Consider the following 25,229-nt stretch of genomic DNA (forward strand, 5'->3'; position numbering starts at 1 on the left):
CCTGACATGAAGAATACTTTCTAAACCGCTCAGATCTTACTTTGGCTCTAAATTTTGTGAGGCTTTTATTCTTTCTCTACTTAGCAAGCTTGAAGTCCCAATCCACAAATATATTCAATATGGATTGAACACTTTCAACCTACTTGATGGGTGGTATTGAAGAGGGATTATATTTGTAGGTAAACATTTCTCTGTAAAACGAGCTCTCAGCTAATTGTATATAATATTATCTGTGATATTCCTGTAGGCTGGCTCCTTCTAATCACCCACTTCTGAGCTGGTTTTCTTTCCCTCCTTTATCTCCTCACTCACCACCTGTCTCATAAAATGGTAAGGGGAGAGTATAGAAGGCAATTACAATATACCCTTAATGTAGCTTAGAATAAGCACAAGGAGGAAATGTTTTTTACGAAAAGAATCATGGTATATTCTAACGACAGACATGATTATTTTGGGAATCCTTTGAGCATTGCTTTCCTTCATTAGCATGGACAATCTATAGTTGCTATCCAGTTATTTATAGTGCGTGTCACAATATAAGGAGAATTAATTTTAATCTTTATCATGCATCTGTATTCAAAGGATGGTCTTGTTCTACACATGAAATAACTTGATGGAAAATAGTAGTTCCATTTGGATTTAACCACCCTTTAATGGTAAATAGTTTGAATTCAGATATTTATGCAATGATATGGTGATGCTGTTTACATGTATAATATAACATTTTGTTTAAAATTAATGTTCCTTTGTATTTTCATTATTTTGGTGAAAAAATACATTAGGATTTCCAGTTTTTATAATAATGTGTAGGATTGCCTATGTAAGATTATGACAATAAACTTCAGGGATTTGGAAATTTAACCTTTGGAGTTCACTTTTTTTTTTCTAAGGAATGTCATGCACATATGGATGGTTCTTATTGTTATTCTGTGCACAAGTGTAAGTACAGTTCTTCCTATTTATAAAACAAACATATATAAAATTCACCAAAGGGTATACAACCTAGCACAGAATATCATTTTCAATAAAACAGAACAAAGAAGTTGTACAGCTATCATCAGGAAGTCCTAAAATAAAATCAAGCATAAGTCTAGTTTATTGTTCTAAAAGCCACATTTTCTATAGACTTAAATTCAATATTTTGAAACAGAAGATTTTTGATTCAGAGTTTCAAATACATTCATGTTCTTTTTTAGTTAGATATTTTTAAGCTTTTACATCAAGCTGAGTGGCTATAACATGTTAATAAAAGTTTATTTTATAGAAACAACTAATTTTAGTTCTTCGATCCCTTTAAATTTTGTATAAATCTATATAAAGTGACATAATCAATGTAATTTTTAATATACCTTTTCAGAACACAAATGCCAATCTGAACATGAGAAAAAGAACAAATGCCTCGGTTCACTCTGAGTCTGATGTTGGCAACAGAACCGAGGTGGGAAACCATTCGAGCAAATCTTCCACAGTTATTCAAGGATCTTCTGAAGCCACACCACAGTCTTACTTAGCTGCCAGTCCAAACCCATTCAGCCATGCAAATGCAGCTGAAACAATATCTGCTGCAAGAGCACCTCTATCTGCTCCTTCCTCTACTCCTAGTAGAACTGGGTATGTGTCCCAACAGGCTTCTGTTGGATCTGCTTCTACCCACCGTGTGTTTGGATCAAGACTGGAGCGAATTAAGACCACTGTTAATACCATAGGCGCTTCTGGGAAGTTGTCAGCCACTACTCCTCCCTCTGCTCCACCACCGTCTGGATCTGGCACAAGCAAAATAGACAAATACGCCCGCATTCTCTTTCCAGTAACATTCGGGGCATTTAACATGGTCTATTGGGTTGTTTATTTATCTAAGGACACTATGGAGAAGTCAGAGAGTCTAATGTAATTTTGTTGTTAGAGTAGTTTCCTAAAAGATGATGAACTTAATGCAGAATGCCTTTTTAAATGTTTTTAAAGATTAAACCATTGTTCTTTATTGAAATAAAAAGTCTATGTAATTTTTACATTTAAAAAATTCAAGCCAGTTATTGGGAGAGTTAATTCATTCCTCAGTGAAGAGAGAGTGAGCCATCTTTCATTTCAGAAAAATGATTTGAATAGAATCAATTCAGCATTCAAATTAGAACATTGCAGACCATCCTGGAAAGTTGGGTCAAGAGAAATAGGGCTATTAGAGATACGTGGTACATATTTATGCATTGAAATTTGAAAACAGACTATGACATTTTTTAATATACACTATGAATATCAACCAACCACCCTAAATTTCCCAGTGGCACTGCCCTTAATCAGAATTATCGGATATCATACGCGGTGACCTTTGGAGATCCTTCTAGTATCTACAAGAAAAGGACTTTCCTTGTTAAATGAAACATTTTTAAAAGGAAATGGGACAAAACAAATACCAGTGTGTGAAACCTCTGCTGCATCAAAAACAAAAACAGAGACCAGGGAAGATGTGTTCCCTGTCTTATGTTGGCCAAACAGGACTTAAACACTTGACTTGAAAAATCTGTGCTTTGAGCCAAAGTTTATCTCATTGTATGAATTCTTTTTGATAGTAGTTCATTCAGTTATGTATTCTTTAACATATAGTTATTCAGAGCCTACTGTGTTCCAGGCACTATGCTAGACACTGTGTCTCTAGGAAAGCTCTTTCACCTTTACCTACAATATTACTTGAATAGTAGAACAGTCAGTGCATGCTAATGAACCATAAACTAGCAGAGGACATTGCATTCTTTAATGGGAGAAATTTTTTTAGAGTCTGAGAGCATATTGAAAATATTTGCTTCTCCTGTATTAATAGAGGGTAACACATTAGCACAGCTTCAGCAATTGACTTCAAAATATAATGAAAATGTGTACAGATTGCTCTCTGAGTAAGAAGCACTGCTTACCTAAGAGGAGAAATCTGGGCACTGTAAGATCATATAAAGTATCTGTCTCAAATTTGATCAGAATAGTAGGATAGAATTCGATCAGAATCTTAGAATCATCAGAATTAGGGACTCAATACAAGGCCTTTTAGATGCTTTTCCCAACATAGATCTATATGGCTGGTGAGATGCTAATCTTCTGGAAAGTTTTTGTGTTGGTAGTTTGTATTTCTGGGAAGTTTGGTGTTTTGGGGGGAGGGCAGTTTTTGTACAGTTTCATAACTAAGGTGAGTATTTTTAAAAGAGCAGCAAAGGAATGGAGGAAAGAAGAAAAATCATAGCTAGGGGGTAGGACTCTGCTGACTCTGTTAAGCAATTTATCAGGATTTTCATGTACTAACTTTTCTTTTTCATTACATAGGCTTAACAACTTAATTGAATTTCTTGCAGCTGTCTTATGACACTAAATCTAGGTCTAGTTTTTTGTTGTGTTGCTTCCAGATTTTTCTTCTATATTTCTTTCTTTCTGATCTGGATTGTGTGAATGAATGTGTTCCGGATGTTTGGGGGGAACATTTTGATAAAAATGGCCACCTTCCAAGAAGAATCTCTTATATTTTAGAAAAGAAATGATATTTATTAATTGCCATTAGTTTTTCAGCTATTGCATTGCCTTGGAATGGTTGTGTATGAGAACTGTATGTAACGTGCAAATGCCAAATATTGTGAGTTATATCTGAGAATTCCTTTTTTGGCTATCACTCTAGGCATGTCCTAGAATCACTAACAATTTTAAGGCTGAAAGATGCCTTAGAAATCATCCAATCCAAGTCCTTATTTAAAAATTGATGCCAGTAATATGAGGCCAAATAAAATTTGTATATATGTATATATTTAATAAAGAGCACTTGTACAAAAAAGCTTATCATAAGTTATTTTATGAATGTGAGTAGATTCTAGCCTTAAGGACAATGCCTGTAATTATTGTTGGAAACTGTGATTGTTTATTATTCCAATGAAATGACCTTATTTCTTCAGTGAGGAATATACTCCTCGCTTATCCATTGGTCTATTCTTAAGAAATATCTTATTGGCTTCCCTTTTTTTAAAAAAAATTCTTCTATAAATCTTACAGATTTTAAAGGGATAAAAATTAGTGATAGATTTGCAGCCCAGGGATCCCCCAGGTGAACCTGTAATTTTCTTCTTTGTATTTGAAGAAGATTTTAAAATAAATTAGGTGGTCAAAAATAAAGAGGAAGGGAAAAATTAACTAAGGATTCTCAATTGTTAATATGAAGCATGAATTGAACAGTAAGTCTAATCATTAATATAATAAAAAGGAATTATTTCATTTGCATACTATGTTAATGATAATAATGCATAGTTTATTTTCTGTAACTCAATTTCATCAGATCAAGTCATGGCTAAATCTTTTATTTTGGTCATCATTCTTACCTTTCCAGTAACTCAGAGCTACATTAAATAAACACTTTTGTGAAGAACCAGTCACAGTAGCAAATTTTAGAAGAGTCATTAGGGGAGCTCAAGGTCTTGGTAATTTGTGAAGAAGAATTCTGGTTAGAATGGTTAACTTTGTATGTCTTATCTTTTAAAGATGAAAATCAGAATTGTCTTATTCAGTACCAGTATCTATATTCTAGCTTTCAACTCCAAGTAGGAGTTGATATTACTTCCAATTTACTCCAGGCATGACTAGGTATGATAGTATTTTTATATGATTAATCTGCAGTTAAAAATGACTTGCATTTGTTCATATACAGATATTTGAATAGTGTATGTTCTTTTTTTTTTTTTTTAAATTTTTTTTAACTTTTATTTATTTATGATAGTCACAGAGAGAGAGAGAGAGAGAGGCAGAGACACAGGCAGAGGGAGAAGCAGGCTCCATGCACCGGGAGCCCGACGTGGGATTCGATCCCGGGTCTCCAGGATCGTGCCCTGGGCCAAAGGCAGGCGCCAAACCGCTGCGCCACCCAGGGATCCCTGAATAGTGTATGTTCTAAATCAGACCCCACAAATCTTGAATTAGGGTAGGCAGAAAGAGTGGAGCCACTCTCTTACCCATGAAAATGAATCACAGAGAGGCCAGTGACAAAATCAAAAGCAAGTGGCTGGAATTAACATCGGAAGGTCATTTTTCAATCACATCACCTTAACAGTGACCGTGTTTCAAATAAGTAAAAAATTTGTTTGTGGTTTATTTTACCCATGAACTGCTCAATTCTGCCCAACGTAGAAAAAAAGATTCCCCAATCCTCACTCTCAGTTTTCCAGGGGTGAACTACTAGATTTGTGAACAACCTCCAGTGCAAAACACCAAGTGGAGAACGCGAGGATGACCTCATTTCAAGTTCTGACTCTACTGTGATTTTAAACAAGTTATGTCACTTTGGTAGGCTTGATTCCTTATTTGTAAGAGGATAGGAGAATTAAATAATTTTAAAGATTTCTTTTAATTTTAATATTTTCTGATCCTCATAGTAGACTAAATACAGGCATATACTTAGAATAGACACACTCAATACTTTGTGCCACAGTCGATGTTTATGGGGAAAAAGCCTGATTGTCATTTCACTGCCTAATTACTTTAAGTTCATGACTTGACTCAAGCTAAGGTTCCCTTACCTTAAAAAAAGAAAAGCAAAACAACCAAAAAAAAAAAAAATCCCTCTCCATTTAGATTAGATAGATGTTTTCTTCCCTGTGGAAGATTTTATTCTTTAAAGAATTTGATTATTTCTCTTTTCTGAGTATTTATTCATCCTTACTGAATGGGCTTCTGCTCCATATTAGGTACTATGCCGATTTTTAGATATACACAGAGAAATGAAACTGGTTCTTTTCTTTTTATGTGGTCCCAGTCTGGTAGTGATAATAGATGTGTAGACAAGTAACTACAGAATGTATTAAATGCTTCAGTGGTATAGAGTAGGGCTAAGACTAGGGTGATAAGAATGAGCCCCTCACCCAGAGCACAAAAAACAGAGGGTCATCAAAAACCTTAATAATCAAGATAAATAATATTTTGGAAGACCATTTTTAAAAATCAAATCCATGCAAAAATCAATGATTAACAAAATACCCAGGCTTTAAGTAAATGTGGGATCATTATTAATTTTTTTCTTTTGCATCAGGCTTTAAAAATATTGCAGCCTGGCACTGATATTGAGGGTGGAAAAGGCACATAATTTTATAACTTTGTATATAGGGAGGAAAAAAGAGTGATGGCAGGGAAAGCTTCACAGAGATGATTTTGAACTGAATTATGTGGAATAATTTGGAGCTCCAGTTCCTCTACCTACTTCCACAAACAAGAACACATTTTTACCACCACCTGAAGCATGTAGAACTCTTACTACAAATCATTCTCAGGAGGGAAGGTGAATCTGGGAAAGTGAAAGACGTTGAAGTTGGAAAGACCTGCTGGAGCTGGATTAGAGAGTTTCGTGTAAATTACTAAAGAAATTGGATTTGATCCTGGACTAATGGCAATTTATTGAAAATCTTTCAGGATAATAGGATGAAATGAATGTGCTATGTTTCTGTTTTAGAGAACTCACTTGATTGCTGTATTTGCTACGCTACAGAGGGCGACGAATCTGGAGATAATATAAGTATTGAGAGGTCTCATTTTTCTTTTCCCTTAATCTTTGCATTTCATTTCCTTTTTAAAATCCCAATGATTTCATTGTCATTTGTGAAAATGATACATAACTGTTAAAAATGAAGATAGGCATTGCAGAAATTTAAAAACAAGCTCAAAATCCCACCCCCTAAAAGTGTTAATATTTCTTGAATATCATGCCAGTTAACTTCTGTGTAGATATGTTTGTATAGAAGTGTAAAGTGAGTGAGTGATTAAGAGACAGTTTTACAAATTTAGGAGCCAAATATTTCATATATGAATGTTGTTAAACAATGAAAAAAACCCCCATCGCGAATCTACCTTTATCTATATTTCAGATTAAAAATACTAGAGCGAAACTGGGGAGAGTGTTGAAATTTAGATAGTGCTGAATAAAGCAAGAAATTCTGGGGACTCTGTGTTTTTATTCCACATTTCAGTCTTTATTTCAGGAAAGCTTTTTTACTATCGTGTGTCTAATTTTTCTTTCTAATTGCTAATTATGTCCAATCTCTTTTGCCTCTGTAACTATATTTTTATGATCACTTTTGTATTTATAAATTCGTTGTCAACTTTTGTCAACCATAACCCAAGTGAGTTTTCAGTTGTGTTTATTCTAGTTTGTAACCTCTAATGTAATTTTTAACCTCATACTGGTTTTATTCTTTCCCACTGCTTTCTTGGTCTGTGCCATTTCATTTTTTCATTTCTTTCTACCATTTTTATAATCTCTTAAAGCGTTATCTTTTCTTTGAACTTCTCACTCCCCTATTAACGAAAGCATGTCTGTAATTTGACTACAAATAACTCTATATAAAATTTTCCTGTTTCCTGAAAAAAATTTTTATTTTTCCTCTGGTATGAACTTCCCCTGCTTTTTCATTGTTTTTGCTTCCCCTGCCTGTGTTTCAGGCGGATTTCTTTGTATTAACCACTGAATGAAGCCAGCTATTTACTGAACTCTATGTGGGAAGTGGCAGGAGAATGAATCATAGCAGCCCACAGCAGCTATTTAAATTTCAGATTCCAAGCCCACCTCCCCAGATCTGTTTTAACTTCTGCCCAGGGACCATACTTTCCTCTGTTTTTGACATTTGGTGCTCCACGTGGCTCACAGTGTAAAGCTCTCCCAGTTTTACTTTCTCTGTGTTGTTAACACTCTCCTGATTGTCTCCCCTTCCCTTCTGTCTCTCACGCTAACGCAGTCTGTTTTACCCAGCATGCTGCTTCACAACTATCAAATACAGTCTATGGGCAACTTTTTCCTTATCCCCATATCCCCCCATTTGGGGAGATGTAACTGGACTTGTATGAAGACAGATTTTGTTTTTCTCTTGCCTCTCCATTTTCCATCTCATGATGGCTTCAAACAGTCTGTGAAGAATGTCTCAGGACCATGACATTGAGTGAAATCCACTATCCATGATGCATGCCAGGGAACGTCCTTTCTCCTGGTAATGCAAAATGTATCTCTGTTTGAAAGCTATTTATCACAGTTCATTGTCAATTACTTATAATTGCAGATGTGATTTTATTTTGTTCTTTTTTTCCCCCCGATTTTTCATTATTTATGTTATTTTGGGAAGGATTTCATAGGAGAACAGTGAATTGCTTTTATTTCACCATCTTCAACTGAATCACCATTTATCATCTGTATTTCTGTTAGGCCAGGGGTTGACCAGAGTATGGTTTAATGATCTCTTTTACTGCCAACCAGAGCTCTGTGGTTTTTTTCCCTTTTGTGTATCTTACTTGACTGGAATCAAGTAAGAAACCTGGATTAAATCTGTGATAACACAGTTGATGCATATACTTCCCTTTAAGGGAAAGAAAGGAAATTACAGTAGTAGTAGGAAATAGATATTATTGCAGTTAATCTTTGACATATTTTTTCCCTCCTGTACTTGTAAATGGTATGCTGCGTTTAGTCCTTGCAGATGCTTGCTGATATACTGGAGCATGTTTGTTGTCATTTTACTGATTATGTAGACCGTTTCCTAGTTCAGATAGAACAATAAATTGGAACTTTCATTTTTCTAGATATGTATAATTATTGTGGGTTGATGAAGAAGGGCTTTATAATTTTAAGGAAGTTTTACTGGAAAATGAATCAAAATCCAGTTTTGGGGTAAAGCCATCCTTTATGCTGTAAGACAATGAATGGCCACAGCAATAGGAGGTCAAATTTTCCACGGGTGTATCTTTTAATGATGAAAACTCCTCAACAATTTTATGCTAAAAACATTGAGAATTGAAGAAGGAATAAAGTATTGTTTGGTTTTTCAACTGTAGTGTTGCACAGACTGAGGAAAAAAAATCTATCTGCCTGTTCTTTGAATAATTTTAAATTGTTAAATTGCACACTTAAAATATTTCTCACTATGGGAGTAATGAAAGATAATGCATATTTCATCATATCATGAAAACTAAATTTGTTATTCTTTGAGCTTTATTATTCTTGCTGAATCAGAATAGCAAATAATTCGAAACATTTTATTTTAGACATGTTTATTTTTAACATCTAAAATTTGGATGAGATACAGGTGTTTTGATTTCATGGGAAGACAGTTTTCTTACAAAGTACACACTTCCTGAGCTTATAGAAGTCACATTTGACCCCCTGAAATTGATGGTTTTATGTAAGATCACAATATATTATAGTAAAGACCATGTAGTCATTATGATTTTATTTTTGCAAATTTTTCATCACTTTATTTTTCTATCATAAGTATACTCTTTAATCTCCATGTTTTTTGCAATTTGTCTTAAGAAGATGGAAACATTGGTTTATATTTTAAGATAATTCATCAGGAAATGGTTTTTTAATGTCCTTTAAGCAAACTTCTCTTGCTTCTCAAAGCTAAACTTATTATTCATGGTAATAAATTTCCTTGGCTTCTTAAAACAAAACTTATATCTGAGCATAATATTCTGGAATAATTCAGGTTTCATTTTCTTTTTACTAGTGGATGAGTATTTAATAAGGATTTAAATTTCTATCAAATGTGATCACAGGTACTTATATTTTAAGATATATGTGTTGGAGCTAAGCTCTGGGATTATTAAAACATAAACATTGTATCTAATGCTTTTTTCTATTTAAATTCAAAATAAACATAACTATCTTTGGGATTTTTTTTGTTTCATAACTTTTTTGTTTATAAATATACTTCCTTTAAGTTGGCCACAGGACTGTTTTGGATATGGTATTTTACTTATTTTTAAAAATATTTGAGGGGGAGAAGAGGGAAAGGGAGAGAATTTCAAGCAGACTCCCCACTGAGCGTGAAGTCAGGACATGGGGGGGGGGGGCTCAATCTCTCACTGCTCTGAGATCATGACCTGAGCCGAAACCAGCAGTTAGAGGCTTAGCCAACTAAGCCACCAGGTGCCCCAGATATTTCACTTTTGAAACCTTGCCTCATTCATGAGTATTCCTAGTTTTCATTTACCTCTACTTCCCTGCATGACCCATACCATCAGGTTGTAGTTTTGCCAAGTTTTCATGGTCTGGAAAATTCTTTGTGGGTAATATGGATGAAGAAAAGTCTCAGGACTTGCTATATTTGAAGTGGTGCAATGAGAACCTTACATATGTGATTTCGACGGATTAAAGGGGTATCAAATGTACATACATGTCTTTTTTTATTCTGATGCATCAAAATGAATAAAGTAGAGCAATTTATGACTTAATTCTAACTTACGAGACCAAAGTAAATGAGAAGCTGAATGAGGTTAACTTACAAAAATATGTGCGCTTATGCTTTTTAATACCTAATTCAGAATAGTAGCTGTATTTAATTTTGATGAGATGAAGTGCATTGAACACTCTGATGTCTTTAATTCAAGTTTTGTTTTTGTCTTTATATTTTACAATGTATCATGAAACATTCTGAATGTAACCCTCCTTGTTCTGAACAACTGTTTTCTGAAGAAAAATTCAGGCTTTTGATTTGTACCTTTTAAAAAAGAGAATGTACCTGACAGAAAAAAAATGGACCACAGATTTTCCACAGCACACACACATAGACACACGTTCCTGTTAAATACGTACTAATAAAATACATAGTACATGTAGTACTCTTTTTTTTTTGTTGCTTACTTTTATGATATTAAGTCCCTTCCACATTGAATTGTCCTTGTTCATGTATGGACTAAATGTTCGTGTCTCCCCAACATGCGTATGTTGCAACCCTAACCCCCACGTATGTTATGAGGGAATAGGGCCTTTGGGAGGTAATTAGGATTAGATGAGGTCATGAGGGTGGAGCCCTCAGGAAGAGGACTAATGCCCTTATAAGAGTCACTAGAGCTTGCTTTTTCTCTCTGTTCTCTCCCATCTCTGCTTCTCTCCCAAGGCTGAGAAGTTGGAAGAAGTCTGCAACCCAGAGAACCCGACCACTCTGGCACCCCAATCCTGTACTTCCAGCCGGTGGAACTGTGATAAATACATTTCTGTTGTTTAAACCACCTAGTCAATGGCGTTCTGTTACAGCAGCCCCCCAAGCTAAAGGCAGTTTCCTAGTCCTGAGAGAACATTTCTATCAGAATTTGAACATTGAAAGTGGATAGATAACACCTTTGTTGTGATTTCTGCTGTGCTTTTTTTTTTTTCTATAGGTCTCCCTGATCACCAGATCCTGTTTCCAATTGAACTGAATGCTAGGTAGAAAGTAGAAAGTGCCTGCCTTTTATTTTCAATATTGATAGTAGAGGATATAGAATAATGTGGAAAAAAGAGGAAGTCAAAATCAAACAAAACTATTCTCAACATGAATATAAAGACAGAAGTAGGAAGAGTAAGTTAATGGAACATGTAGAGGTATTACAACTTTTCAAATTGGATTACTTCAATTGTATATATTATACTAATTCCATTTGTTTTAGTCATTGGTAAATAATTTCTGCATGACTCATTTTTGAAGTAGAATAGTTAAAATTTTAATTTTCTTTCTGATTAATTGGAAGCCAGAGATGACTGCTGGCTGTTTGGCTATGAAAAACACCGAGGTGGTTCAATAATCATGAACTCGTTTACATGGTTCCTAGCCTATTATCATCCCCTGTGCATTCTGAAAATTGATTTCTCTCACCAGTAAAATTACATGGAAATCTTGCCATCATATTCAATTATGTTTTCTTAAAGTCAAATATACATATATATTGTGAGTACTTAAGTGGTATCCTTCTCTTTTTATTCTGGAAAATGTGAAATACTGTCATCTAATTAACATTGGTTTGGATAATGTTCTCATTTGAAAACTCTTTAGGGTAACATTCATCAGCTTGGTATTCTAGGCAAACAGATTCATGAATCTGTATCATTAGTGTTAAGATAAATGCTAATCAGTGGCAGCATTTATTAAGTAAGGGCCATGTCTGCTGTGGAATAATATTATTGTCAAGATGCCCCATGTGCATTTATCATTTGGAAACTAAACACACTGACACACGTGTACTCTGAACAGAGGAAGATATCTCACTTGGCACTTTACTCCAACTTTTTGATACATTTTTTTTTCTTTCTTGGTTTCAGTTGCCTGCATTTTGCCTACTAGTCCTTAGTGTAAACATAATATAGTATGTTATCAAAACTTCTTCCCTCGTAGTTTATGGTATCCCTACCAGTGCCATGGAGAGAACACAAATCCCTTTCGCTTCTGCCTGAAAAATGGAGAAGGTAAAGGCATCACTTTATTTTTGGATATATTTTTAAATTTTGTATATTTTTAAGTGCATAATTTTCTAACCAATACATCATATAACACATAGTACTTTTCCATAAATGAGAACAGTATTTTTTTTTAACTCATAAGGCTAGGTCTAATGTTTCCTCTAGCAGAAAAGCAAATATGAGGTAAAAAGCTATTACTCTTTATTGTGGAAAAGGTTGCATTGTGAATAGAATAATACTCTGGCCAGTCTAAGAATAGACCATACATAGAATTGAAAATGCCCTGTGGAGATTGTGCTAACTGAATTATTCAAATACATCCCTCAAAGAGCAAATCTAAAATGCTGGCATTCCTCATAAAGGTTGAACGATATGTAATTCATTTTCCATTATACAATTACTCCTTGCATTTCTGCTCAAGTGATGGCCTTATTTCCAGCTCTTTATTCTCATCTCTCCAGCCCCATCCATTCTACATGCTGATGTCAGAATATTTCTGTTCATTTCACACTTGCCTTAGCGTCTCTATTGGCTCTCCATCACTTTTGGGATAAAAAAGGAATTCCTTACCATGACATTCAGGGCCTAACACAACCCAACTCTAATGTCACCTTCATCCTCTCCTTCCATCTGTTCTATGATCTAGCCACCCAAGATTACATGAAATTCTCTGAACATTCTCTGAAATTCTCTTTGTGCTTTTTAAAGCTAAATCCTTCGCCTCAATTGCCCTTTTCCTGCTCTTGTCTTGTTGACAAATTCCTACAAATCACAGCACTGATATTTCCACTAACTGGGGCCATCTCTGATCCCCTTAGCAGAATTAATCCATGGCAATTTCCCATTTCTCCTACCACTCTTTTGTAGTATTTTTCATACAAAATTATGGTAACAGGTCTGTTTTATTCGTAAAATAAATAAATATATTGACTATATTTGGGCAAAAACGAATATACTATGCTCCTTGATCAAAAGTTGTTTTAAAAGTTTAAGAAGATTAAAATAAATAAGCCCATCGTCTGATGACAAACCGAGGTTCCTAACATAGTGCTTATCAATTTATAGGTTTATTTTTTATTTATGTTTTTTTTAGAGAAGGAGAGAGGGGAGGGCAGGGGGGGCAGAGGGAGAGGGAGAGAGAAAATCTTAAGCAGGTTGCAGGCACAGTGTAGAACTTGATGCGGGGCTTGATCTCATGACCCTGAGATCATGTATAGGTTTAGTTTTATTGGGTAATTTGAATTTAGTTGATTTCTATAGAGGACAGTATGCCAACAATAGCTTTCAGGTTATTTATGCATTTGATAAAATAATATTTAATTATTTAAAAGAAGTAGATGAAACAAATAACTTTGTATAATTCCAATTTAAGGTTGTGTACCATGGCCAAAACAACCAATTTTAATGCTTTAAACTAAAAATATTATTGTGGCTCTTTAACCATAATTCTGACATTTACTTGATAGAAATTGGAGGGAGATTCAGATGTACATATTTCAAAGTTGTAAGATTGTATATTTTTTAAAATAAATATAACTTTCTGGTTCTTGACTGTCTTTTCCTCACATATCCCTTGGTAAGAGAATATATATAGAAAATAAAAAAGTTCAGCTTCACACTATAGGATGGTTGAAAACGTCTTGTTATACCCCTGAGAAATTTTGTCACTTAAGTGCTCAAATAAATTCATCAGTCTTTCACAATAATCATACTCTGAATTACAAAACATGTCTTATTCAGACCATACAAATTGTTTTGAAATAAATGTTCAGATAAGTAAATATGGGATAGAATTTGTTTCACTGGTTTCAGAATTGACATTACATTGTTTTATGAAAATCTTACTTTAGTAATGGTATAGTACCATTGTACTGTATTGTTAATGGCATGTACCAAACTCCTTCTTATAGTGAGAATAGGAAGAAAAATATGGTATCAAGGAAGTAAAAAGGTGAGAAACAATGAAACAATGGCAAAAATTATTTTGAACAAAGTTCCACAATGGATTTTAAAATTGGCAAGGAGTGCAATGAAATGAAATACTTTACAAAGCAGGGATGCCATTCCACTATTTCTATATAAATTTTCAGTTTGTATAGCTCAAAGCTAACATTGGGACACAGAAAATAAGTTTAGATAGTGGAGAGGACAGAATGATGAGTCTTTTTCAATTAATATGTGATATGTCTTTAAGCTTGTTGTTCTTATTTCTGAATTGTCTGCACAGAAACATAGTATAATACTACTGTGCACATAAATTGCTGCTGCTACCCTAGCCACCCCTATTGAGGGTTTTTGGTTTTGTGGATACAAATACAAAACTAAAACCGTTTCTCTTACCTGATGCCTGACTGATTGGCAAGAAATGACTTCCTTTGAATACAAATTTATCTTTTTATTATTATAAAGAATGATTAAATAATTATTAAAAAGAATAATATAAAGAAAAGCGGTTGAAGTAAAAATAGAGTAAGAGCAGAAATACTCTGAAGATATAAAGCATATAAAAGCAAAATTAACACTGTTAATTTTGTATCTCTTGTATTAACATGCCTTCTCTCTAGGAATTCCTAACTATCCCTGGCTATAAACACTTCAGGAACAGATTATATGTAATCTAGTATTTTATCTTTGATGTTTGTTTCCATATTACTCTGAAAACTACATGATATTTGCTGGTAATATTGTATGGATAGAAGATCATATACAAGTCGAATCTTATTTAAGAGATAATATTTCTTTATTTTTCTGTTTTGAGGGAGGAAATATGTCTGATATGCTGCTTAACAAACTTCCTCAAATTTTGGTGGTTTAAAACCATGATTTATTTGTTTCATTGCTCTGTTGGCTCATCTGAGAGTCTCTTATGTGGTTGCAGTCAAATAGCAGGTGAGGATAAAGTCCTAGGAACGTGGTTTCACTCACAGGTCTGATGCCTGGAATGAGAGGGCCATAGTCGTGGTGGCTGCTTGAGATTTCTTTCTTTACGTGGCTATCCTGTGATTTCTCATGGCATAACGTCTCATAGATGAGCTGTCTCACAGGGAAGCTGGCTTTGCCCAGAGCAAGCATTTCAAGAGGTAAGAAGTAGAAATAGTTAAGTCTTTTATTTATTTATTTATTTTTAAAGATTTTCTTTATTTATTCATGAGACACACACACACACAGAGAGAGAGAGAGAGAGAGAGAGAGAGAGAAATGGTAAGTCTTTTAATGCTTATCCTACGAATTGGCACAAACATGGCACTTGTGCCAAATTCTATAGGTCAGAGTAGTTGCAGAGTCCTCTCAGATTCAAGTAGCGGCAATACAGATTTTCCCTTTCAATAGGACGGATGTCAAAGAATTGTAGCCCTCTTTAATCTGAATTTGTATTAACATTACCAGTGGCCTATTTAGTGACTATCAACATTTCATGCTTTCTTGGAATTTAGATATATCAGCCTTAGATTATCCACATTGAGATATTAAAAAAAAGTCTTTGCATAATGTGTTCTATAATCAGTACAGAGATTCAGTTTATGAAAAATAGTTCAAGCTATTATTCCCTTTCACTTGTTATTTGGTGTGCTGTTGTGTGCACTGATGCTACCTAGTAGTCAAACGCCAATCCAGAGGAAAGGGTGTAGGAGGAGAATCATTTATCCTTTGACAAAATCCATAGAGAATACATATCTCTACATTTATAACACATGAAACAAGACTCTGAGAGAATTGGGTCACATACGTTTCTGTCAGCAGGGAGCAAAAATTAGAGGTCATTCAGGTTCCTGGGAAAAGAATTACCAGGTAGACCAGCTTCTTCCTAAACCTTAGCTAAAAATAGCAAGACAATTAAGTAAAGGGACTCTGAGTTTTGGGATTATACAATGAAGATATTGTATCCTTCTGGTAATGTTACACCATTCCCTTTATTGTTCCTTTATTCAGCTAATTTACTCCAGGCCCGAAAGTGAGCCGGCAGTTGAGCCAATTAGGTGGACATTTGAAACAAGGAAATTTTTAATTTGGGGGGTGCAATTTCATAAATTTAGGCAGGCTATACAAACAAGAAGTTCTTATAAATAAATGGAGATGTCAGTTCTGCCAAATAACCTGCAAACCATTAGTTTAAAAAGAAAACAAAACCAAAGATTTGACAGGAAGCATATAGTAGAACCTCTCAAAAAACCGTGAAGATGGTCAAGCTGTAGGGCTCACAGCCTGGTAGCATAGATTAAACACATGGTATAAGTCTTAATATAGCTAGATAATTATTTTAGATTTGGACTATTTCTTGATCAGGGCATATCCTCTTATGAAATTTTATCTTAAATTCCATTTGTTGTTCTATTTTTATCCTAGTGAAATCATAGAGTTACAGTACGGTGGTCAGCATCAAAAAGCAATCAAAAATCAACTTCCAGGTAGATAAATTAATTTAGATACAATGAAGTATATTCATGTAATACACTTGACACTTCTTCCTTTTATGCGTTGTCCATTTCCCCATATTCCACTGTTACTTCCATATCCTTGTCTCTAAAAGTCTCCATAAATGCCTCCCTGAAACCTATACCATGTACCTCTCATCTTTTTACCTTTACTGCCTTTCCTCTTCTGAAGTTTAATTTTTCATCATATTCCATTATGAAGAAAAGAAATCAATCTGGCAACTGACAAAACCCTTCTTTAGAAGGTTTAATCTCCCTTTCTCCCCAACTTGGATTTCGGAGTGGGATCTAAACTAAGAAGTGGGGTTGAGTGGTCACTATTCAGAGATAGAGGAGACTGAGTTATGAGAAAAGAAAAGAGTTAAGCACAGTGTGTCCCTTCTCACTTCTGAGATTAAGCTCTGTGAATGAACAAAACAAAATACACATATTGAGATGCAGCTGCAAAAAAAGGGAAGTAAAGAAAATATATGTAGTTAGGTTAGAGATTATCTCAGAGAGAACTTGCTTCCACTCAGAGTTCTGAAGGTGTCGGGCTCACAGAAGCGTATCAGACAAAATAACATCTATCTATTTCTTGGCATCTTGTTCAAAACAGTAGCTCGGACATTTAATTTTTGTTGAAAAATTAGTTTTTATGTTTATATTAAAATATATCAGGGTGACTTTGTTAGATCTTGACCTTATACCTCTGGCTTCTGCCATGATCTCATTTAGAAATGCATAAACAGTCTGTAGCAAGCAAAATTCTGATGTCAACAGATTGTCAAACTCAAAAGACAACCAATAGATTATCTCTGGCCCAGGTAATTCCAGATCCAACATAACCAACACTTTTCTATTACGAATATTATACAAGACAATTACTAATAAGGCAGATCATCTGGGTCACTAGCTACTCAAGATAGTTAGGAAAGATAGCTCTTGGCCTTAGGAGGGCCATATGCAAAGTATCTGCTGCTGTTCCCCCTGCTGTCCACTTGGGGTATCATCCAATTGTGGCCTGGTCCATGCACAGGCCTTTCAGATGCAGGGGGCCTCTAGGTCCAAGATCCCAAAAGGAAAATGTTAATGAGATTTTACATACTAAATTTCTATTTCCAAGAAAGTTGATAAGTGACATGTAAAAGTGTCGATATTTATCATCCACATGAGAACAATAGTGATATCACTATGAAAACCAGAAGACAGGCCTGTAGAAGAATCATCAGCATCTACCACAGAGGTTAGTGGTTATTTTAAGAAGAGTGTATGGAAAGATAAGAAACTAACCCATGGCTGCAGAAAGTACAGGTCCATATAACATTGTGAAATAGAAGTTTTCTTTTAGAATAGATTACTATTCATCCAGTTAGTTTTTCTCATTTTTAATCCCAAGGTTTTCAGTGCATGTATTTTTTGTCACGATGGCTGTTATATAAGGCAGGCTTTTTATCATCATTATTCAATACTTCGTATAGTAAGTCAGTTAAATAACTTAAAATGTTTCTATTTTTTTCTGTTCAATTCCTAAAATCAAGCTGACCTTGAAAATTCATTTTTTTAAAACTAAAATATCTGCTATTACCAGGAACATTATTTCCTAATATTTAAAGGATTATGTTTAAAATAAAATTGTTCACTGTTTAATAGGAATTCATAAAATTGTCATATAGGAGTTTGATAAATCAAACTACAAAACTTTGTGATAAAATTAGAATTGAGTATCAACAACAGCAAAAGATTCTCAAACATAATAGCACGTTTTCTCTATTGCTCCTACTTAGAACTGTGCAAGTATTTGCTTTTTAAAAAACGCACTCTGTAAATAAATTTAAAATGGTCTACAAAGGTACTGACCTTTTTTATAAACAAAATTTATATAATTTTGTTGCACTGTGTTAAAAATCATTTAGAAATTTTTAATCGAATAATTCAAGAAATTTTATGCTGGTAATATTCAGATTTTGAGACTTTTGCAGATTATAATTATTGAAAAAAAAAAAAGCCTTCAACCCAGAAAGACATTTAAATTCAGCCCTGCAAAATCAAGGAATAACCTTAGCAAATTCAATTGGATTTTAGATGATGTATAAGACTTAACCTTGGAATTCTGCAATTATTCCTGGGAATATTTTAATCCATATGAATTTTTTTTGATGTATCTCCCATTGTAATTGAATAAATTTACAATTTTAGAGAAATAAAAGTCTTTCCAATTTACATCATCTAAATTTGACAAAGCCTTCAAAAGAATCATAACAGAAAAGTTACTTGATGAAGCTTGTGTCAAATATTTGCTGAAGACTAGTGCTCTGAATAGACATAAAAAAGACAGTGCTTGTGAAAATATTTGGCCTGAAAAATTCATACTTTAATATAAAAAAAAACAGAAGTGACATTTTCCTGTTTTAGTGTAATTTCTCTGCTTATTTTTTTTTAAATTTTTTTTTAATTTTTATTTATTTATGATAGGCACACAGTGAGAGAGAGAGAGGCAGAGACACAGGCAGAGGGAGAAGCAGGCTCCATGTACCGGGAGCCCGACGTGGGATTCGATCCCGGGTCTCCAGGATCGCGCCCTGGGCCAAAGGCAGGCGCCAAACCACTGCGCCACCCAGGGATCCCTCTACTTATTTTCTTTTTTTTTTTTAAATTTATTTATTTATTTATTTATGATAGTCACACAGAGAGAGAGATAGAGAGAGGCAGAGACATAGGCAGAGGGAGAGGCAGGCTCCATGCACCGGGAGCCTGACGTGGGATTCGATCCCGTGTCTCCAGGATCGCGCCCTGGGCCAAAGGCAGGCGCCAAACCGCTGCGCCACCCAGGGATCCCCTCTACTTATTTTCTTAATATAAAATAGAATCTACAGTGAAGAGCAAATTGAAGGTGTGAGAGTTTCCCATGTATCAAACATAAAATACATATTTGAGAAAAACCATGAAAGATGGAAAAAAAACCACCAAGAACGCCATTTTGAAAATGGAGAATATTAGTGACCCAGTTATTTGAGACCATTAAGGCTGAAACTCTTATTAAAATATGTCCATACGTGCCACAAATTACCATTCCCTCATTTTTAGCTCTCGTATTCTCAATACGAAGACATTTTTTAAAAAGTTTTTGCAAAAAAAAAAGTTATTGCTTGAATGTAGTTATTTTCCATTTTTAGAGATCATTTCAAGTTACAAAATGAAATTTTGAATCGTACTGGTTCCAGGCCCACCGATATTAAACACATACTTCCACATAATCTTGTTTCCTCCTTGTATTTTCGTGTAGATAAAAAACGTTTTGGGACAACATGTGACAAGGTTACCCCGAGTAACGACCTGGCAGGTTCAGGAGAGGGTCGATGCACCACAGCAGACTCGCGGCTCGCTTTGTCGTGTCCCAGGCAACTCAGAGTTCCCCGGAAGGAGGCTATAACCCAAAGGGCCTGGGAGCTGTGCCAAAAGATGGCCGGGGCAGGGAAGCACAGACACTCCGGAACTCCCTCACTACGCAGGGGACAGGCCAAAGAGCAACATGGCTCCCGGCTGCGTGTCTTCTTCCGGTAGTGGAGGCAACCCGAGAGCTGATTGGTCAATTTGGAAAGCGAGCGTCGGCTGTTGGACCCGCCCCTTCCTTTTTCCTTTAGGGAGGAGCTGCCCACAGGAAGTGCCGCTAAGCCCCGCCCCTCCGGGCCGTACGCTGTACGCTGCACGCTGCACGTGCGCGGACCTAGCTGTGCGCCATCTTCCGTCCGGTGCTGTCGGTGGCGTCGTCGTCGTTGGTAAGTCGGAGGCCCCGGGGCTTCAGAGGCCCCAAGCCTCCAGCCGGTGAGCCACGGGTCTTCAGCATCTTCTCCCGCCATTATCAAGGCATAACTGGCGTCTCCTGCCGCTTTGCTCTTCATTCTCTCTTCTCTCAGGGTGAGAGACGTTAGGATTGGGACGCCCCTCCCCCTCCCCCCAACCTCCAAGGAGATGGGCTGGGAGCCGAGAGAAAATGAAAAAAACAAACAAACAAACAAACAAACAAACAATGCAAAAAAGAGGAATTCTGTGCTGTAGGCTGTGGGCAAGGCTTCAGGCACGGCTCTGGCGCGGCTGGGGCGGGAGGAGCTCAGGTGTGATGGTGCTGGGCCAGGCGCGAACCACATTCTCGCGGTGGCAGTGGCGGTGGCGTTATAGCCTCAGGCGGGCAGTCCTGCTACGGGAGGGAGAGTGGCCACTTTCGTAAACGTGAACGCCCGTTGGTGTGGACGCAGGTCTGCGGGCTTTCGGCCGTTGGCAGAGGTGGGCAACCCTGGGGGACCCAGCGAGCAGAGTCTAGCGAGGGGTGCCGGGGCATCCTCACTGAAGCATCCCAGGCAAGCAGGTGCTACTGCTCGACCTTAAACTCTGATTTTATTTATTTACTTACTTACTTACTTATTTATTTAGTAGCTTTGTCTGAGACAGAAGTTTTGGTTATGAAGCAGATCTGATCTTCTCACATCCCAGCCTGTTTTGGGGTGTCTGCGTCCCCACTGTGTCCAGCTGTGCCCGGCCTCGGCTGCTGGTGCAGCAAAGGCTTCTCAGGTTCCCATCCCCTGGTTTGTTGTTTTGACTCCCCTTTGGAGTCCGAGGAAGGGATGTTGGGAGGACAAGTCTAGGGTTTGAGGATCTGTCTGTAGGTTTAAAAGTCGCTCTTACAGACCCGGGATCGAGTCCCACGTCGGGCTCCCTGCGTGGAGCCTGCTTCTCCTTCTGCCTGTGTCTCTGCCTCTTTCTTTCTCTCTCTCTGTGCTTCTCATAAATAAATAAAAAATTAAATCTTAAAGAAAAGTCGCTCTTACATTTGGATTTTAGGTGGTGCTGAATCTGATAATTCCATATGGCCTATGACTTTTGACTGCTGGAATCCAGACTATGACTCCGCTCACAGGAGCTTGATGGATATCAAATTAAAGAAGAGTTGGGACCCTTTTTGTAAAGAGCATATACATTCTCCTTAAATTGAGAGTGAAAAAAACTTTCTTTTTTTTAAATATTTTGTTTTTTTTTTTTAAGATTTTATTTATTCATGAAAAAAAAAACGATAGAAAAGAAGGCAAGTATTCCTTTCTAGCAGTCAGCAATAATCTGTTTTGGGGAAGAGATAAAATTACTAGCAGGTTAAGCAGTTACAAACTCAACTTTCTAAACAGGTTAAATAGTTAAAAAATTAAAACTTCTGAAAAGTGTGGAAGAGAATAGAAGAAAATAAAAGCTAGAGGCATATTTCATTGCAGAAAAATATGTAGCAGAAAAAATTGCTATTCAAGGTTTGAACAATTCGATGATGAAAGTGCCTAGAGGAGCACATGGAAGAGGTATTAGTTCTTACTGGGCCTCTAGGGGCTCGGCCTTCCGAAACCAATTGCAGCTTCAGTTGGGGAATCTGTGGAGAGTGATTTGCCCGCCGAAACAAATGGGATAAGAGAGAAACCCTAAGAGGCAGGCTTCACTAGCTTTGCAATTCCATAACAAGAGGTGGTGGAAAGAGCCACTTGTATAGGATTGAAGAGGATTCCTTCCTGAAGATAGTAGCCTGTTTCATAAGATAGAGTCCACTTCCAGCAGTACCAGAGGGCCAGAAACTGGGGTAAAGGAGGAAATGGTGATTGAGAGATTTTAAAAGTATGTTGCAGAGGAAAATACTGTACTTCAGATAAAATTTGGTGATTATGGTTGCAAATTTTTAAACTTTTCTGGAAGGCAGGAATGTCTCAAATGTCATTCTGTGAAAGAAACAGAATGCTAAGTGCATTTGGTTCCTAGATATGATGAATCTATAGTGTCAGAATTAATATTTTAGTAGTTTTCTGGAGTCTGCTACTCTCTCAGATGGACAAACATCCTAGTGAAGCTGAAACTAAGAATATTTCCAAGTCTCTTACTCCTTTAGATGACATTCAGTTCTGGTTTCTAAGAACACAGTGTTTTGGGAAATAACTAATTCTAAGATCTGAGAATGGCTTGTATTTAAACTTCACAGGTACAGGGCCAGTTTGTTAACTTTATATATTCATTTACTGTTGTTTTGAACCCTATAGCCAAAACTCAAAATCTAATAGTTCAAAACCTAAAGCGATATTAAAAAATATATACATTGATAAATATTTTATCCACTTCATATTTTACTTATTTAGTTGTTTCAGACACTTCTATAATACTTACTAAGTGCCCAATACTGTCCTATGTATTTTGCAAATGTTAACTCATTTATGTAATGAATGTAAGAATTCCTGTGATTCCCATTTTGTACATAAGTCCAGAGAGTTTAGTTAATTTTTAAATGACAGAGACAGACCCAGACCCAGGCAGTCTCAAGTTAGACTAGTTAAGTAAATGATTCAGTAGGCCTATACTATATATGGCTCTTGTGTCATTTTAAAAATGTGAATGAATGCAAATGTGAATATATTTTCTTAATTCTCTCCCTTTCTCTACAGAAGAAAGCAAACTTTATATACTGCACCTCCCCCCCCCCCACTTAACTGCATATTCTGGAAATATTTTCATAATACCTAGGGAGATTCTCATTCTGTTTTTTACAGCTGCATAGTATTTGCTATGTGAATGTGTCACAGTTTACTTAAACTGTCTCCTGTTGGTGGATACTTATGTGATTTCCATTTTTCTGCAATTACTAATAGTGTAGTAATAACATATACACTTGTATTTCTTGACAGGTATGTCTATAGTATAAATTCTTAGAAATTGAACTGCTGAATCAAAGATCAATGCATATGTAGTACTGTTTATGTACTGACAAATTCCAGAAGTCTCTTAACATTTCTCATTCTGCTTCATTATAGCTTCATCAACAGAAATGTTTAGATTTTTGCTAGTTTGATAGGTGAAAAATGTTTTTTTCAGTGTTGTTTTGATTTTTATTTATTATTTAATAAGATATGCATGAGTTGAAAATCTCATTTGTTGAAGGGCTATTTGTTTTTTTTTAATAAATTAATTTTTATTGGTGTTCGATTTACCAACATACAGAATAACACCCAGTGCTCATCCCGTCAAGTGTCCCCCTCAGTGCCCGTCACCCATTCACCCCCACCCCCGCCCTCCTCCCCCTCCACCACCCCTAGTTCATTTCCCAGAGTTAGAAGTCTTTATGTTCTGTCTCCCTTTCTGATATTTCCCACACATTTCTTCTCCCTTGAAGGGCTATTTGAATTTCTTTTTGTGTGTCTTTGCCCATTTGTTAGGGAGCTTTTCGTGTTTTATTTCTGTTAGATACATTCATATTTATTTTCAATGTACACATGAGCTACTTTGTATCAGTAGCAGATTTTCTTTAATAATAAAGGCACCACCACCCTTGCCTCCATCCTTATCTTTGTGATGATACAATGAGAGCTAGGCCAAGTGTTCCATTCAAGTGGCCAAATTGTTAGACGTAGGTGAAGAACATGAAAAAACAACTTTTCTCTGCTTATTAAGCAGTAGGAAGGCAGCATATCTTTGTCCCTTCTTGAAAGAGTCTCCTTGGGAATATGGGCCTGGTTCCTAACTATAACACTGGTCTGTAAGTAAAATCTCCCCAGAAGTCAGATAGCTCTATCTCATACCTAGAGAGGTCTCCAAGTTCTGGGTCTCATCCTTCATGAAATGTAAATACCTAGAAATAGTCTCCCCAGCACTTTGACCCATTATCTAGGTACCAGTCCCAGAATGTAACTTTTGTCTTGGGGGAAGATGAGTTTTATTATCCTTTTGGATCAGAGCAGTTAGCACTATAATTAGGTGAAGAAATGGCTACAGATTTAATCCTGTAAGAAAATATTTTCTAGGAGAAATGAAAAGATTCTCTAACTTGAAAGTTAAATACATTTTCATGTTGCAGGAGGGTTGGACTTTTTATAGGAAGGAACAATGAAAAATCCAGGAATATTTTATTTTCCTACACATACATTGTTATTTTTATTTCTGCTGGATAAAGATATTAAATCTAAACCTGGGGCATAGCAAATACTCCACAAATGATCACCATTGTAATAATAATTATGCTTATTTTATTTTAAGATAATAAAAATGCCTGCATCTATGTTGCAGAAAGAATAAAATGGAAATTACTTTATTTCACTTATGAAATGAATTTGTGGCTGATATTTAGGTTGGATAGCGTCTGTCATGAGCCTTGAAATCTACAGAGAGGAGCCTGCATTTTCCTCATAGAAGGCTATTTAGCTCACTACTTATTTGCCTTCCTTGGTAAAAGAGTACCTCCCTCCCACCTATGTATATGTATATATATCACATATACACACGTGCCTCCTTGATGTGCCCTAGGTTTCCATTTTCTCCAGAACTTTATAAAAATGGATTTTATGCCTACTAAGGCATAGAGACTTTATTCTCTACTAGTAGCTAACTAAACCCCCGTAGTTGGGAGATAATTTCTTATTTGCTGCCTTTTGTAACTCATCTTCTAGATTCTAACTTAAGGATTCAAATTCTTTTAAATTTCTGTTTAACACTGTGATGGTTTTTCAGATAGGGTAATATAATACCTAGCTGCAAAGACAAAGCGACTTCAGATGGAGTACAGTATAGGATGTTGTGAATCTGTAGTTGAAAAAGAA

General features: G+C 35.9%; 1 protein-coding gene across 4 annotated transcripts in view; it reads left to right on the forward strand.

The window, feature by feature from the left end:
- GABRA4 (gamma-aminobutyric acid type A receptor subunit alpha4) overlaps positions 1-25,229 on the forward strand; it is a 223,288-nt gene that overhangs the window by 58,468 nt on the left and 139,591 nt on the right. For 2 of the 4 annotated variants that reach the window (XM_055339182.1, XM_055339183.1), the window contains exon 9: positions 1,358-3,784. The exons of the other annotated variants lie outside the window; for them this stretch is intronic. In XM_055339182.1, the coding sequence (XP_055195157.1) occupies positions 1,358-1,891 (534 nt within the window). In that variant the 3' untranslated portion in view covers positions 1,892-3,784. Of the gene's footprint in view, positions 1-1,357; positions 3,785-25,229 lie in introns of those variants that run through there. 4 annotated transcript variants of the gene reach the window in all.

This window comes from Nyctereutes procyonoides, unplaced genomic scaffold, assembly GCF_905146905.1.
Source record: "Nyctereutes procyonoides isolate TBG_1078 unplaced genomic scaffold, NYPRO_anot_genome, whole genome shotgun sequence".
Lineage (NCBI taxonomy): Eukaryota > Metazoa > Chordata > Mammalia > Carnivora > Canidae > Nyctereutes > Nyctereutes procyonoides.